Source organism: Aquila chrysaetos, chromosome 19 (assembly GCF_900496995.4).
Source record: "Aquila chrysaetos chrysaetos chromosome 19, bAquChr1.4, whole genome shotgun sequence".
NCBI classification, from domain to species: Eukaryota; Metazoa; Chordata; class Aves; order Accipitriformes; family Accipitridae; genus Aquila; species Aquila chrysaetos.
This window is the reverse complement of record NC_044022.1, coordinates 19,889,458-19,906,095: the sequence shown is the minus strand read 5'-3', so window position 1 is coordinate 19,906,095 and position 16,638 is coordinate 19,889,458. Positions and strand designations below refer to the sequence as shown.

The window sequence follows — 16,638 nt, the reverse complement described above, 5'->3', positions numbered from 1 at the left end:
TCTGCTTCTGTTCTGTGCTGCTGAATCTTTCTTCTTAGCTAAAGTTCCTGTTTTGGTTCTTGTTTCTTCCTTTGATGGCTTTCAAGATCAGTTGAAACTATTATATAAAATCATACAATATAAAAATTGCTTCATAACATGGCAAAATACTATGCCATCACAAAGGAAACATTTCTTATACCTATTTATATTAAAAAATCTTTTTGAATAGAGTCTTTAAATATTTAATACTTCCACAAAAGAAAACTTTGAAAAGTCTAAGTAGATTTCTTGCATGAATTCTGTTGCTTAAAAATACCTCTCGAGCACTGCAAACAATCGATTAATGTTGCACACTGGAGGAGTGAATTTCAGAAGCTGAGAATTTTCATGTGGAATTACAACATCTAAATGGAGTGTCTTGGCATGAAGGCCTATACATCTGTAGTGTTGCTTGATGGTTTTGTGTCAGCCTTTACTGAAAGCTATGATATTTAAGTTTGCTTTCATAAAGATGGAGAAATAACAGGCTCAGAGTTCAGCTCAACACTCATTTCTGCTGAACTTCCTCCTGTTTACCATTTTAAGTATCAGACATCCCGGACAATGGGGCTAAAGTCTAGAATATTGAGAAATAAGTCAAGTAACGCCTGTGTCAGTGTGACTAGGATCTTAGCTTTTGCATACTGGCCTGTGTATGTCCTTAACAACTCTTACTATTTTGGCTTGGGGGTGTGATTCCCCTACACGCGCCACCCCCCTGTCAAAAGTACTTGATGCCTTTCAGCCCTCTACTCCTCCAATGCATGAATGAAATTACCCCAGTATAAAGGTACCTCATGCTGACCTAGATTAGTAGATGGCCCTTGAAGGACAAACTCTGCCGTCACCCACATCTTTACATCAACAAACTGTGTATTGGGGAAGTTGGTCTCCTTTTCAGCTCTTCAGATGTACTAGCATGACTTCAGTAGGCAAGACTATTCTCACTTCTGCTTTAGAAGCTTGCTTGCTAAAAGGTTGCTTGTGATTTGTGTGTTAAATTAATCCATCCAAAACTAAACTTTACAGAGAGAATGATGTCGAGGATGTATAGAGCTGCAGGAAGACCACCACTGAATGGCTTCTTTGTAGGCAGCTGCATCTGTGACCAAAATTCGAATTTGTTGGAAGCACTTGGTGAGGCATCCAAGAGCCATCTACTCTCTGCCCAAGTAGAAATAATCTTATAGCACAGTGGGGAGGGTCTGGAGTCAGGCAGCTTTTCTGACCATTGGGGAGCCTTGTCTCGCACCTCTACATTCCCATCTTCAATGCATGTGCCAGCATTACAAAAAACCATAGCCTGAGAACTTGTGGTGCTTTAAGTGCAGTACTGCTGAGAGGATGGTGCCTTAAATTTCCTGATATTTGAAGGCTTCTCAGTGATAAACTGTTCTCTTAGAAAAGAGAGTGGATGTGGTACTGTTTGCTCAATTTGATAATTGATGGCTGTGTGAGACTTAATGTGCTGGTGGACCCTTCACCCCAATCCCACTTTGTAAGCACATCACTTGCTTTGTGAACTGCTAGGAATTTGTCTAAGAACCAATGTAACAAGTACAAATTAACTTTTGTTCAGCAAGTTACTGAGCCTGGTCTTTCAATCGGATTGTCTTTTGAACTAATACGTCAACTGTCATTTTTTCCAGAAGATGGGTTCTGATTGCATTTAATAAATTCCTAGATTTCATACCTATGTCAGTATTTCATAGCTTAGTAAATTCATATGCAAGTCTTTGTGCTCTAAAACACATCTGCACTTCATATTGTGTGTACATAAAAGGAATCTATGCTGAAGCTTCAAAGTAATGAAGTTTAAAAAGTAAAGCAATTTGATTTTTTTCTGGCTAGATTAGGTGTCTTTAATACCTTATTTTGTGTTACAGACTGAAATTCTGAGGCATAGAAAATGAAAGTCTTGATTGAAGGTGTGAAAATTAGAATGCAAATTTCAAGCCAGAAAACAGAATTTGAGAAGGACTGCATAGGAGAAGCAAAGATATATATATATATATATATATATATATACATACACACACACACACACATATGTTTTTTCCAGACATGGTTCTTTCTGTTTACAGGAAGGGCCAGTTTAGAGAAAGCCAGTGAACCCCAGAATTTTCCTGCTCTAACTGAAAATCAGTACTACATCAAAAAACAACTTGACTTCAGTCAGGTCGCTGCATGAATGCACAGAGTAAAGGAAAGTGTGGTGAAGAGGTTGGATCACCTTTTTGATGACGATGCTGTCTTAATTCATCAAATTAATCCAAACTAAAGGTGTAGTTTTGCTCTTAAGCAAATGTTGCATGTTGCACTCACAAGAAGGAATCTAACAATTACAGAACAACGTATCTTTAATCCAATTCAGTATTTTTCAGTATTTGAAGTTTTCACTGTTGCATGTAAATGTGTGTCACTAAAAACGTATGTATAACAGTTTTATGTATAAGTGCTTTTAATGGTAATGGAGTAGTTTTCAACCATGGGCCTAAAACTTGCTTGTAAAGTTATGACAGATTGAGATTATTGCGTTTAATTCTGGTTAGCAGCTTTTTCAGTATCTTATTGTGACTCAGGTTGGTGTCCCGGAATAGTAACAGATGTCAGGAATGGTTAAGATGGGTTTGTTTTTCATGTCTGGCACCGTAATACCATAGCACTTTTAACTTCCGGTGAAGGAAAAAACAAAGTGCTTTTTACAGAGCCCCTTGGTACCAATTAAAAGTTATGTCAGTGGTTAGAGAAGAAGTGATGCTGATGCTTGTCTCTGAGGTGAATTACTTGGAATATATGTTTTACTCATCAAGTAGTACAAGAGTACTTGGCAGCTCTTACTCTGACTTCATAGTGTGATTTAAAACAGGAGCTGTAAGCTATAAACCAGGTCTATAAGCAGAAACAATAGCTCTTATTCAGTGGACAGGAAAACAGGGAAGTACTTACTAAAGCTTGTCAGTGAATTTTTATTTTTATGCACTACTTATCTGTGGGTCACAATACAGACATCAGCTTCTCAAATTAAGCAGGAAACACTTAATTTCCTCACAACTTGCAGCCTCTTCCTTCAAGTGAGCAGTTAATACTAGAGACTACAAAAAGGATCAATGATCACTACTCTCTCTGAAAATAAGCATTGTTTATCTCACTAGCTTTAATCATTAAAAGTTGTAATAGGCCACTGAAGGATTTCTGATAGACTGTCTTGATTAAAGAAGGTCCAAAGGACTCAACAATAAACAAAACTGCATATGGCTGAAGTAGCAAGCTGTTTACAAGCTGGATGTGCATGAGATCAATGAAGTTAACAGGATTTAAGTTATTTTGACTTGTACCAACTGCCCATGAGCTTCTAGCAGTTGAATCAAAGTCTTAGATCTGAGTATCTTGGATTTTGGGGTGGGGGGCTGTGTGGGACGATAGGGAGGAAAATGAAGTTCAAAATGGAATTTGATGCTAATGTGTTCTGTATTGAATTCTTCATCTGACTTTGAGGAGATCAAGACCAGCCAACAGCATAAGAAGTTGCAGACTGTGCAGATAATCTGTGACGTTATGCCAAATTGGTGAGAGACTAGAGATCACACTTGATTATTTCATTTTAAATCTTCAAAAACTGAAGTAATACCTTAATTTTATTTCACACATTCTGGAATATTTAGATTTTATATTTAAAGCAGTGAAACTTGTAAGAAATTTAATGGGGAAAACCAGGCTGTACTTGGTCATCTTCCATATACTTGCAAAATGGTTCATTTCTTTGTTTTCCAGGCATGTGAGTTCAGAGAATTAAATATGGGTAGAAGAATGGGAATGGCATTTCTTCTAAGCACAGTCAGTGGATACTGTCCTCCTTGCCTGTGGTGTAGGGGGATAATTTTCTTTATTTTCAATTTTTAGTTGCTGTCTCTATGCTTTAGTTCAGCCCTACTGCGCATGGAGTATTTCCTGATACTCAGCGCTGTTACAGTGCTACTGCCAAGTGGCATTAATACTGTCAGTTTTGCTGTGGTGTCGTTGCTGTTCTCCAAATGCGTATAGTAAGCAAAGAACAAAACTTGTGATTGTTTTGGGCTGTTGAGTCTATCTTCAAATTGACATAACAGCTTTTTCCATTATTCACTCCTACAGCCAAGATACAAAGTTCACGTACAAGTTTACCCTTGTGTCAGGCTTAAAGTGAGAGCGATCCGGTAACATTTATCTGGAAAAGGTCTTTGTGGAGTAAGATCTGAGAAGTGTGTCTCTTTCCTGAAGAGAAGAGGCTTCACTGAAAGGCCTGCCTGCATGGGATGTGAGTATGCAGATAGCTATGATACTGTGCGCTAGCTTCTCCCTCTGACTGCTGATGCGGACACACTTGGTGCATCTCCTTTCATTCCTAGTTAATTTATTCTGCTTTGAAAGGGAGTAAGTTTTCTTGCATTGTGAGGCAAAAAAAACTTTTCTAAAACGAATCCACCAAGGGACTTAGCGTGAAAAAACAAGTCAGAGGTAGGCTTAGATGGTAGTTTCCATGCAGGAACTTCCTTTCAAGACAACAGGAACAGAAAGTGATGGGCATCAGACCCTTTGACTTCGGCAGGGCTTGGACTGAGGCCAGACTGAACTAGAGGAAGTGGGTGAAAGCAAAACTAGCATTAACAAAACATTTGATTTATGCCTCAAAGCAGCAGCTTGCTTTGCCCTACTGCGTGACTCCCTGAAAATGGGAGTCTCCTACAAAAGCTGTTCAGAACCACATGCTGCTCTGGAAGTGCTGGCTTTTATGTAGTGTTTCCTATACAGTGATAAATCGCTGGCCACCTACAAGTGTACAGTTTGCAGTCCTGCAAGTCACTGCTACCGGGGGGGAATGTAGAGTTCCCTCGACTCCTAAGCAGGAGCTCCTGTCCTACAAGATGATGGCAAATGGCTTTTAGCAATGTCTGTGGAGTCGTTCAGAGTCTGTTCTGAATGGGGTAGTTTATCACAAAATGTTCTTGCCTATTTTTAAGTGGAAAAAGGAAAATAGAAAAAGAAAAATCTTTTTGGATAAAAATCTGAGCGCCTCTATTTAGGTGAGAAAACTGTTGCTTTGCTATGAGAAGAAAAGCATCTGTAGTCCAGCTCAATTCTGGGTGCTAACTGCACTGGTATAAAGACCCACTGTTTATCCATATGTTTGCTAGAGCTTTTGAGCCACTGTAGAACTTTTGTAATGGCTGTGACGAGACCTGGATGTTTCTGTTGTAGAGCAATCTGTCGAAAAACTTTCACCTGCAGGGAGCCATGGATGTTATTTCCCTGAATGCTGCTACTCTCCCTATCATCCAGTCTACCAATGTCTCAGAGGCTTGCAAGCAGACAGTTCTTCAGTGTTCAGATGCGTTTGTTGCAAACTTGCCAAAGTAGCAGTTGCTCTGTGGTATTTTTGCTATTGTAAAAGGGCTGTATGACTAATGGCTGCTTTGATGCTTTGTTTTCTGAAACTTTTCTTCCCTACCTCCCTCTCATCTGAATTGGCTGTTTAATAAGTGATCCACAGTGGCATGTATAAAATCCGTAGCACTGGACTGTATGTAGTTATTCAGTGCCTTTTAATACAAATAAACTGCCATCCCTGGACTGAGCTTTTGCCATTTTGCCTGTGCTTTGTCTAATCAGAAGAATATCCAGGTGGATGACAGGACAGTTTTCCTGTTTGCTTTCACTACATCTGTCTCTTCTTCCTTGGATCCTCTGTCTTGTGTGGGATTAGCTGTAGAAAATAAAATACAAATAATAGTGGTTGAACTAAGGCTGAGAGAACGAGAGAACAGAGCAAATTTGTTTGTAGCTCTGAAAATCTGGGAAGTGAAACAACTGCAACTTGAGTTGAACCTTTAAAAATATTAGGCAAAGTAGAAAGTTCTAACCCTTTTTGGGGAAGGGTAAAGGTGTTCTAAATATTTAATTTGACTAAATCAAAATATTGTCTTGAATCTGAAATGCTTTTCTTCCCCATGTCTTTGTTTAAAAAAAAAAAAAAAAAAGACTGAGGAAGCCTTTCAAGTGAAAACTGTTTTGATTGGAGAAGATCAAACTTATGTTCTGAAGTCTTTTGTTTGAACAATGAGTCCTACTCAAAACTTTAAGACCTTCTCAGTGAAACTAATGTTTTTATACTGCTTAATCTGTGACATATTGAAGGTTCATGTCTGATTTTTTTTTTCCTCTCCTCTGAAGTTAATCCTCCAAATGTGATGGATTTGTAATTCAATCTGAAAGGCAAATGGAAAAAATTACAGGCCTTTGCCTGTTAAGGGTCTGAGAGACCTTTCACAAGGGTAACTTTGTTTTTGCTGGTGTAGTACACCTTCTTTGTGCTTATTTCAGCCTTATGAAATAATGCACTTTGAAATATAGCTCTGACCTGTTGTTCCCCATGCCTTGCCCCATCCCTTGTCCTGTGGAAGAATTTCACAAGGATAATAATGCCTTGAATGGAAGCATCAATGATGTGAACATTTGGTGTGTTTATTGCCGTAGTAGTTTGTTATAAATTTACATAGCTGATTCATTCTCAGTAGCACAAGCCTATCCATTGCTTGGAGTAGAACGGAGTGGCAGGGGAATGGAGAGCATGGTTGAGGAGCATCAGCAGTAAAACTGATCGAAGCAATTCCTGCCATCTCCTGCCTTGGTCACCCATTCTCTCCCTTGTGCTGGAGCTTTGCGACCCTCAAGTCGGGGGTAGAAAATGTTGGGAGGACTGTGGGACCTCTCAGACTGTCCTTCCAACTGGAGGAATTTTAACAAGGAATTGCATCTTCACTGTGACTGCTGGAGGATTTTAGACCTAAGTAATTAAAGCCTAACTGTGTTTATGGACTTCATTATTACATGGTAAACAGAATCTGGAGTTTCGATTGCAGCACAAAATGACTAATAGTATGTGGAAGTTGAAACCAATTTGTTTGTGTTCTTGTTAACTGCTGAAGTTTCCAGCATAAAAATAACATTTCATCATATACTGTTTGGGAACTGTTCGTTTCTAACAAGGGTTGACCTGAGTAGCCTGATGCTTTCCTACAGCATATCCTGTAGCTGTTTAAATGTTCTTGATCTTTTCAAGTGCCATGTCCAAACTGTGTGACTCAAGGCTGGTGTAGAGTTCCTGTCTGGGGTTTTCCTTGTCAGTGCTTTTTAATCACTGAAGTGATAAATGAGTGCTAAAAGCAGACTTCCTTAAACAGTTGCAGCCTCCCAAGAGCAGGTGACATGGTTTCTGCAGAAAAGAAGCTTCAGTAAAATACAGAAAGCATGATTCTAGTCAAAGGCTGTGTTCACAAGGACATAGTTGCAATGGAAGAGATCCTTCCACTACAAGGATCTTAAGCCTGCATTTGTTTTGGGGAGCATGTTTGGCTGAAAGCTAATTCCAACCAAGGAAAAACTGGTAACAGTTGCTCTAGACCATCATGAGTAGAACAGAAGTTGGAATTAATTAGTAGGCAAAAAACATGCATATTGTTATGTCTGTATGTTTTGTTAAATGTGACAGATTAAAGAAATAAAATTAAATCTGGTGAACAAAACCTCTGAATTATGGGGAGTGTGGAAGATTACAATGACAGAGTCCATCTCTTCAGTTTTCTTACATTATTTATGTATAGGACTTTGAAGTTAGTGGGTTACAGAGCCTGATGCAAGAAGGTGCAGTTTAGATCTTCCTGCTCTTCCACAGAGCATCAAATGATCATGCATTTCAACAGACTGGTGCTAATCCTCAGTCTCTGCTGTCCCTTGCACAAGTATCAGCCTAGAAAGCAAGGAAACACCTCATTCCTTGCGTTTAAAATGGAAAAGATAAAGCTAACCTTGATTTTCTTGTTTGTTTTTTTTTTTTTTTTCTTTTCTTTCCTTCTGCACTAAATGAGCAGGGACAAACTGAGAGAATCTTACCAGCTGTCGGTGAGATGAAGCCTCAGTTGTGGCAGGCTATGATGCACGTAAATATGCAATAGCAGGAAACAGCAACAAGAACAGTGTCAGGGAGGGAGACTTTTTTAAAAATTTATTTTTTAGCTTTCATTTCTGGTTCTGTGTCTCCCCTGCTATGCCATAAACAGTGTGTGAGTTTGTATTTTTTTTAGTGGTACTCTACTGCTGCAATGGTTTTTATGAGCTTGAATATTTAATTAAATGTAGTAGTACTTGTAACAAAATTTGGGCCTCACTTGTCATCTTTGCACAGCATTGTATTCAAGGCAGTCCCTGCCCTCACGAACTTCCAACTTAAATGGAGGAAGCAAAGATTATAAGAGGAAACAAAACTAATAGGACCAGCTAACCGGGCTGGAGTCCCACAGTCTGTCAGGCGTAAAACCAGGAATAGAAACACATCAGTGAAATCCCAAAGAGGCTAGTGCCCACACTGCTGTTCACACAGGAGGATATCCTCAGACTATCCTGTATCTTCCTGTCCCCAGGAAATAATTCAGACAGGATGAGCACTCAAAACAACTCCATGAATGTGTGGTGGGTGGAGCATGACTCTTAAAATCCCCTGGCTTCTTACCAGTAAAGCAACTGACTTGGTTTCACATGGAATATCCAAGTTTGGGAAAATAAAGCTATTGCCTAGAGGATGGAAATTCAAGGCATGACAGAAGGGCTTTCAGAAACGCACAATCTTGTCGGACTCAAAAGCATAAAACCATCAGGTGCTGATTTACCACCTCGAATGACATTAAATGCTTTTGGTTAGAAACTACCCTGTGAATTACAGTCTCTCTTTGCTAAAGGGTTGGGTTTGCTGTCCTGTCTCTGTAATCACTAATGACCTTAAGGTGCTGCTGAGAAGGAAGTGGGTTTTAGCCCATGTGTCCTGTTTTGCCTTTGTACTTTACTCATTGCCATAGTTCCTGAATACTTCCAGGAGTATATTAAGCAGACTAACATCTGTACAATAACTAACATCTGTTGTGCCTTTTTTCTCCTCCCCAGGGGAGATCTGTGGCAGAGGAGCTTGTTTTACTTTAAATGGACTTCCAAAACCACAAAAAAGCATATTTAAAAAAAAAAAAGCCACCCTGAGATAAGTCATCTTTGAGAGATCGACAAAAGCATGTGATACACGTGCACATATAAGGTAAAGTCAAAGACATGTGCCATGTATTTCAAGCGGAAGGCAGCAAGGTGGGTTTTGGCCCTTCCTTCCAATGTGAGTTTGTTCTCCTCGTCCTAAGCCATCAGCTGCAATTCACTGTAGAAAGTTTCTCTGAGCTAAAGGATCAAAGCTGCTGACTAGAGCCTTCAGCCTGGAGCTCTCATCAGCCTCTTGGGCACAATGTCTCGTACTGCCTACTGCCATTTTTAATCAAACTCAGTGAGTGCAGTTCTCAGAAGCTGCACTTTGGGTAGTGGCTGCAGTCTTCCATCTGGAGCTGGCTGCCTCTTAAGCAATCTGTTGTGTCTATGTTTGTATTTTCCCCAAATGCTTCATGAGTCTTTGGACTCAAAAGTGCAGGAAAATACAAGATGATTCATTTTTTTGATTAAGGTTCGTGAAGATTTTTGTACATGGAACTGAAATTTTGTTGCTCGCTTTCTTTGCCTCACAGTTGTAGCTCTTCAGAGTATTCCTATCCTGCCTACCTCAACTGACAAAAGTTTCCCTTAAACTTACTCATAACTTACTACTTCTAGTACTCCTTTTTCTATTTTTATCCTTCCTTTTATTAATATCAGAATGATTGTTTCCGTGTCAGTGTTTTATGTACCTCAGACTTTCACTTGTAAAACTTTGCTGTTGTATGCTGCTGCTGATTGTATTCTTACTTCTAACCAAACTTGCTAGGTAGTCCTCTTTACAGAAGCTTAAAACTTTAGGCTGTGTAACTGGTTTGGATTAATCCTAGAATAGTTTAGTTTTGGAAGAGAACTCTGCGTGTCATCTGGTCTAACCTCCACTCAAAGCAGAGCCAATTTCAAAGTTGTATTAGGTTGCTCAGGACCTGCCGACATCCTGGCAATAATTGTATTTATGAAAATTGTAAGTAGCAAAACTTCATATATGCTAGTATAACTTTTAACCAACAGTTAAGATACTGTAAGTGTGTACTAAACTGCTTTTTTCTTTTTGCTGTTGTGGTCTATTCTAATTAAGTCTGGTTGCAAAAGTCATTGCTTTTTGTCTTACTCCTTTTGCGTAAGTGTAGAGAAGAAATTTTCTGGTTCAACTTTTTAATGAAATCTGACTTAAGAAAAAGCAAAAAAAATATCTGGGTGATTTGCCTTGTAAAGTATACTTCATACAGTTTGTGGGGTTAATTACTTGTTTGCATACCTGTTCTGTAGAGGATAGTGAAAGAAAGCACTTGTTGAATGAGAACCAGCAGCTCCCGTGCGCAGCCCTGCAGGTTCCTGCAGCCCAGTTTGGCTACACGACAGCTCCATCTGCTGTTCTTGAACTACAGCGTTCCCTTTGTGTCCAAACCTTTCACTTCACAATTCTAAATTGATTCTTGTGCTTCTTCCCTCTGACTTAGTAAATTTTCAAACAGTGTTTACTCTTGTAAGGAGATATTCTTTGGGACAACTCCCAGCTGTGTTTTGATGTTCTGGATTCAGAATTTCTTGGCAATAACTGGCAGCTGTAACATCTTTCTCTCTTTGTCTCCTTTACAAATGTTAGGGTTTGGGGTTTAAGTCATGTCTTTTCAAGGGTAAGACACAAGTTGCTACAAGGTATGAAGCCCTGTCATCTAGCAGTAAAGCAGTTCCTGCTCTTCAGCTGAGTAATAGGTACTTGGGATTTTTTTTTTTTTCTGGAGAGGTCTGGACTTGTGTGTGTGCTGCCTGGGATCTTACATGTGTCCATGGTTTGATGTGTTATGAATAGAGGCACCTTAGCTGCCGTGGGGCTATCAAAACTCAACAGACTGAGGGAGGAGTGGGAAAGAAGAATGTGATGGATGGCAGTGAGTGAGTCTACAGCGTGGCCCAGAGTCAAGATAGAGAATTGTGACACTTTGATCAACATGGTTACTAAAACCGGCAAAAGAAAACTTAAATTCCTGTACTTTTCTTCCTCTTGGTATTGAGAGGCAGACTCACTAGAGCACTGGGATTTTGATGTTTGTTTTGTGGGAGTGGACTGATGGGTCACATCACAAGGAAACCATAGTAAATCATATCTCTAAAGAAAACTAGCCATCGTTCAGGAAAATATATTCATATTGGAGTATTACTATTCTAATTTTCCAGCTCGTGTGGGATAGGAACAGTAAGATGGGCTTTAGAATCTGTTCTGCACAATATCCCATTGAATAACCTCAGCCTGGTGCCAAAAGGATGCTTATCCATTAAACTATTCTGATTTTTTTCTCTCTTCCCACTCTCCCACCCCCATAGTTTTTTTTCTGTTGCATATTAAGCTGCTTGCACTGAGGAGATTTTGGTACATATCTTTGTAGTTCAGGAAAGTTGAATACTTTTTGTGGTGTAGTTTTGTAGTTGGTGCAATGGCTTCAGGCAGGAAGGATGTGGAATCAAGTTTTAAAGCTAAATGTTTAATTATAGATGATTCCATAAAAGGCAGACAGGACATATGAGCTTATTTTTTCCTATCTGTGGCTAGCAGCCTAACCAGAAAAGTTACATAGAAAAAGATACTTCTGCCCTTTTCAAACAGACCTGAAACAAAAGATGTATTAGTTGTACTTTCTAATAGTGTTGGAGAAAGACTATACTATAGCATAGTCTGACTATACTAGACTATACTATAGCATAGTCTGACTATACTGTGATTTTTATTAGAAGTGCCTTATCTAATCCTTTTCTTTAACTGTCCCAAGGTCTTATGACCAAAGACTTTTTCAGTTGCTGACCTCGTTCTGCCTTTCTATATCTAATCACTACATCTAATCAGTCTTGATTATACTTGATGTAGAAAATGAAACTAAAATTAATAACTGCAAAGGAGAAAGGAGCAGGTGAGTTGTCAGTGTAAAATAAGCCCAGCATATGTTGTCAGCACTTGAATTCAGTGAAAGAGTCCTTAAATATGCACATGATAACATCACCACGTACATATGGGTAAGTAGTAAATGGTGCCACTGAGCAAAACTGTAGAACATGCATAAATTAGTTTTATTTGGGTCTGGAAGTAGTCACTGAAGTTAACTTATTCAGGGCGAACACATTCTCTCATGTCTGTCAAGACCATGCAAAGACCTTCAGCTGCTCCTGCTGTTCTGCTAGCCAGGAGCTGCAACACAACTGCCCTCTCACTTCAGTCCAGCAGTGAGTAAGCTTTGAGAGGGTTTGGGAAAGACAGTTTGCAACAGATTGTATGTCTTAAATAAGTTCCTGCACTCTGTTTGACCCAAAGCAAATATAAGTACATGGTGTGGAGTAGCTGGATCCTGCAGGTCAAGAGTTAGGCTTTCCTGAGCTGCCTGGAGGAATCTGCCTAGCAGTTAGGTCACTAAGTTAGCAGCGAGTGCTTGCATTTGTGTGCAGTTTGCTGCTTTTTAACATTAACTTGCAGATATTCTCAAAGTAGGAAATGTGAAAGGTTGGTTCCTGGAGCATCTGAGAGATTTGGCAGAGTTGTCGGTGTAAAGGCAGATGGGTGAGCAGAGATGTTCAAGCCAGCAGATGTCAGGCTGTTACCGCCAGCAAGAAACTATGAAGGGAAAAGATGATGCTTTATGCTGATGCAAGTCAAAATTGGGAAGCTACAGGTTATCTTCAACTGTTGAATAAAAGTAGTGATGATTTGTGACTACATGGTAATTAAGCAGCGTAGCTCTTCTGGAGTAGTTGTGTGTTTTGTTTTGGTTTTTATTTTTTTATAGTAAAAGCCTATGTGGGTATTCCAGAATAAGATTATGTCCATGCAGGGAGTTACTTTGTAAAAGCAATTGATAAACTTTCCAGTATGGATGATTGCTTGGGGAAGGATGGGTCAAGGAGGATAGTGCATACAAAGCAGTGTGAATAAAAGCTGAAAAACTGACCTTAGGAATTGAACTTAAATTTCTAATGAGGGAATGAAGCTAACACTGTGGGGTTTGGTTTAAGTGGTATGTATAGACTTCCAATATTTGTAGGGCAGTGGAAAGAATTGGGGAGGGTATGTGAATTAGTGAAAATTGCAAGGAAAGAAGCAGCATTCCATAAAACTTTGAAAAATCTGTCAATAGCACAACTACTACAAGGAATTAGTATTTTCTAAGAATTAAAAAAACCCCAAACCACTCTCTAACAAGAATCTGTTTAAATTTCAATCTTATGCTGAAAGGGGGAGAAAAGGAAGAGGGGTTGGGTATGTTTTTTTGTTGTTTGTTTCTTTTTTTAAAATAAATAAGGCTAGTAAGGAATTTTCCTAAGACTCAAAACACTGCAGGACAGTGACTCTTTTTACTTGTTGATACAGTTTTATTACATCAGATACTTAACTGACCACTCAGCAGATTTGTCCGATTACCTAAATATATTTAGAATCTCTCATGTTAAGTATGTTGCTATAAAAAGGGCATGGATTTTTTTATAGCTGACAATAAATTTTCTCCTTCAGTGTATACAGCTGTAATTTTGGCTGGCTTCCTTCCTAAAGCAGGAGAATTTTGATGTATTAGGAATATAAATTAATTCAATGTCATTTCTTTTATCTTAGTAAAACTTTTCTGCTGTTCTTTATTTTTCATCTGCAGAGTAACTGTCAGCACTTCCAGTGGACTCTGGGATCAACTTTAGCTTTCTGAACATGTTGTTGTTCCTTGTTCTTACAGATTGATCACTTTGGATTTGATGAAAATCTTACATTCCAGCAACGGTATCTAGTAGCAGATCAGCACTGGAAGAAAGACAATGGACCAATACTATTTTATACAGGCAATGAAGGAGACATCACATGGTTCTGCAACAATACGGTATTTAGAAAAGAGATTCTTGATTCTTAAATTAGTCCTTCTTTCCAGTAGTGGCATACTGAAAAAATAAGGAAGAACAAGGAGACAGTGTCAGAATATTGTTTAAAGAGAAGTTTGTTATGGTTGTTACAGCAGGAAGAGGAAGCTGAACAAAAGTACAGAAAAAGTTTTAGGGGGTTCAGGGTCCTATTTGAAGCCCATAGAAATCAAAGGGATGCGCTTACATTAACTTCCTGCAGTAGTGAAGAAAATTTCTAGAATAAACACTGTAAGGTGCCGCAAGCTAGGAATGCAAAATTTTGGAGCAAATTACACCTATCCTTGTACTTTAGATTCCCCAAGTAAAATGGGAGGTTTTGATGGTTGTTTTTTTCTCTATAAGAAAAATGTGAAGTGAAATGAAGGGGGCCGGAAATCAAAGATAGATTATTCTTGTTCTCTGACAAGACCTGTGGAAATTTTTACTTCCCTGACTGATACAAACGTGGAATGGAGTGTGGGTATTTTTCAGCCACTTCAATACAAAGTCCAGTAACACAACAGGAGGTGGCATGTGCTCAGCTCAAAGCAACCAAGGACTGCCTACACACTTTGTTCGGTCAGCAGGTGATCTCTGTCTGCCTGTTTCCATAACTGGTGGTTACAAGCTGCTGTCAATAAGTAATAACAAGTTGTAGTTATTTATTGGTTGGAAATAAGTGTATTGCAATGCTCTAGATTATTGCTTATAGCCAAACAATTTTTTTGTTTTCTGTAATGTAGTCCTAACTCAAATGCATGCTTTTCTCCTGTAGCGTGTTTCATTTCCTGTGGTTTAAGCTCATGCTGTAGGAGTTTTGGCAGGATTGCGTGTGTCTACTCACAAAACAGTACTGCTTAATATTTTGCAGCATTTCAATATACTTATTTTCTTTGTACGTGTCCCTGTCTCTGGGTGGATATCTGTTTTGTGTGTCTTCCTTACTTCAGTGATACTTTAAAACTAAAATGTACTCTGGCTTTCTAGTTGTATTTTGATAGTGATATCATTCTAATCAAAGAATAAGAGTTGGAATACACTAGGCTGAAAGTAGAGACTTTGAAAAGAATTGATTCAACTTATTTAAGTGTCTGTTTTCCTCCAACCAGGGTTTTATGTGGGATGTGGCTGAAGAACTTAATGCCATGCTAGTGTTTGCTGAACATAGATATTATGGAGAATCTTTGCCCTTTGGGAATGAGTCTTTCAGCGTAAGTGTCTTCTTTTGTCTTCCTTAAATGTGTTCTATGCAAACATAATTCTGCCTATTGTAATTCTTGCCAGTGCGATGACTGTTAGCCTGAGTAAGATTTAAATGTGCTAGAAGCACACAACTATCCTATTTTTGTAACTATCAATTCTAGGATAAAAAAAAATCTGAGATTTTTCCAGCACTTCAAGGGACACCTGCAAAGAATATTTCATTTGTTATCAGGCACATGTTTAGAACTCTACAGCTGCTGTGGGGGATAGAAAGACTGCTGCTGGAAGTCACTCCTGTGCTATATATATTATAACCTGCTTTCTTTGTCTCAGGATTCCAAGCATCTGAATTACCTGACATCAGAACAAGCTCTGGCAGACTTTGCAGTACTAATTGAGTACTTAAAAACAACCATTGCAGGAGCCCGTTACAGTCCTGTCATAGCTATAGGAGGATCTTATGGAGGAATGCTTGCAGCCTGGTTTAGGATGAAGTACCCCCACGTGGTAGTTGGGTGAGTGTACTTATCCTGCTCAAACACAGAGCAGACATTTGTTACTTCTGTGCTATAAATATTACAGCACTAGGACAGGTACCATAATTCAAGCTAGCTTGAATTTTTCACTATTGGGAGGAAGAATTAAGTTACCTTTAATTTGGGAAGAGGCACTGTTTGCCTAATAAAGACAACTGTAGGTCAGCAGGTACTGGATGGTGTGTATTTTCAGACCTATCTGTTGGTTTTGTAAAAAAAATTATTATGAACACTGACTTTGCACCTCATATTTTTTTTTAAGGTCACCAGACTTCCTGGTGGCTTGAGGCAGGTCTTTAATCTCTTCAATGCCTTAGTTCCTTTCTGGGAAACAAGAACAGTAATTCCCCTACCTTTGTCGGCTAGAGAGTAGATTTTTGTGGGCAGGGGCTCTCTTCAGTTGAGTTTTCATAATGCCTGCTGAGAAGGACCTAGTTGCTAGATGAGAATACAATAAAGTAAGCAAGTTTCAATTTCAACTTTATGTATTTACTGATATCTTTGTACTAGTGTCTAAGACTTAAAACCTTCAACAGCCTTTGCATGCAGACCTATAGAATAGTTTTGCAACATCATGGTAAGTTTGCCTAGGGCTCAGTATCCAAGCTGAATTATAAATGCTACTTAGTGACTGTGGAGAGGGTATTGACCAGAGGATGGAAGTTCACTTTTCAGGGGTTCAGGATCTTTTTCTGTCCATTTGCAGAGCTCTGGCAGCCTCTGCCCCAATCTGGCAGTTTGGTGATTTGGTTCCGTGTGGCACTTATTTCAGCATAGTGACCAATGATTTCAAAAAGAGTGGGACAGGCTGCTCAGAAAGCATCCGGAATTCCTGGAATGCCATTAACCACCTTTCCTCAACAGGTAAGACCTCACCAATACCTTTTTTCAAAGGGTCGTAATGTTCAGGATTGTGTTATGACTTCATAAAATCAGCAAGCTTGTGTTATGG

At 39.0% G+C, this 16,638-nt stretch overlaps 1 protein-coding gene across 2 annotated transcripts in view; it reads left to right on the top strand.

Annotated features, from left to right (window-relative positions):
* Positions 1-16,638, top strand: part of LOC115353482 (prolylcarboxypeptidase) — a 32,913-nt gene that overhangs the window by 2,264 nt on the left and 14,011 nt on the right. The window contains exons 1-5 of one of the 2 annotated variants that reach the window (XM_041118538.1): positions 4,182-4,318; positions 13,788-13,928; positions 15,057-15,158; positions 15,484-15,665; positions 16,393-16,550. In XM_041118538.1, the coding sequence (XP_040974472.1) occupies positions 15,063-15,158; positions 15,484-15,665; positions 16,393-16,550 (436 nt within the window). In that variant the 5' untranslated portion in view covers positions 4,182-4,318; positions 13,788-13,928; positions 15,057-15,062. Of the gene's footprint in view, positions 1-4,181; positions 4,319-13,787; positions 13,929-15,056; positions 15,159-15,483; positions 15,666-16,392; positions 16,551-16,638 lie in introns of those variants that run through there. The other variant, XM_030042967.2, reaches the window with a different exon arrangement.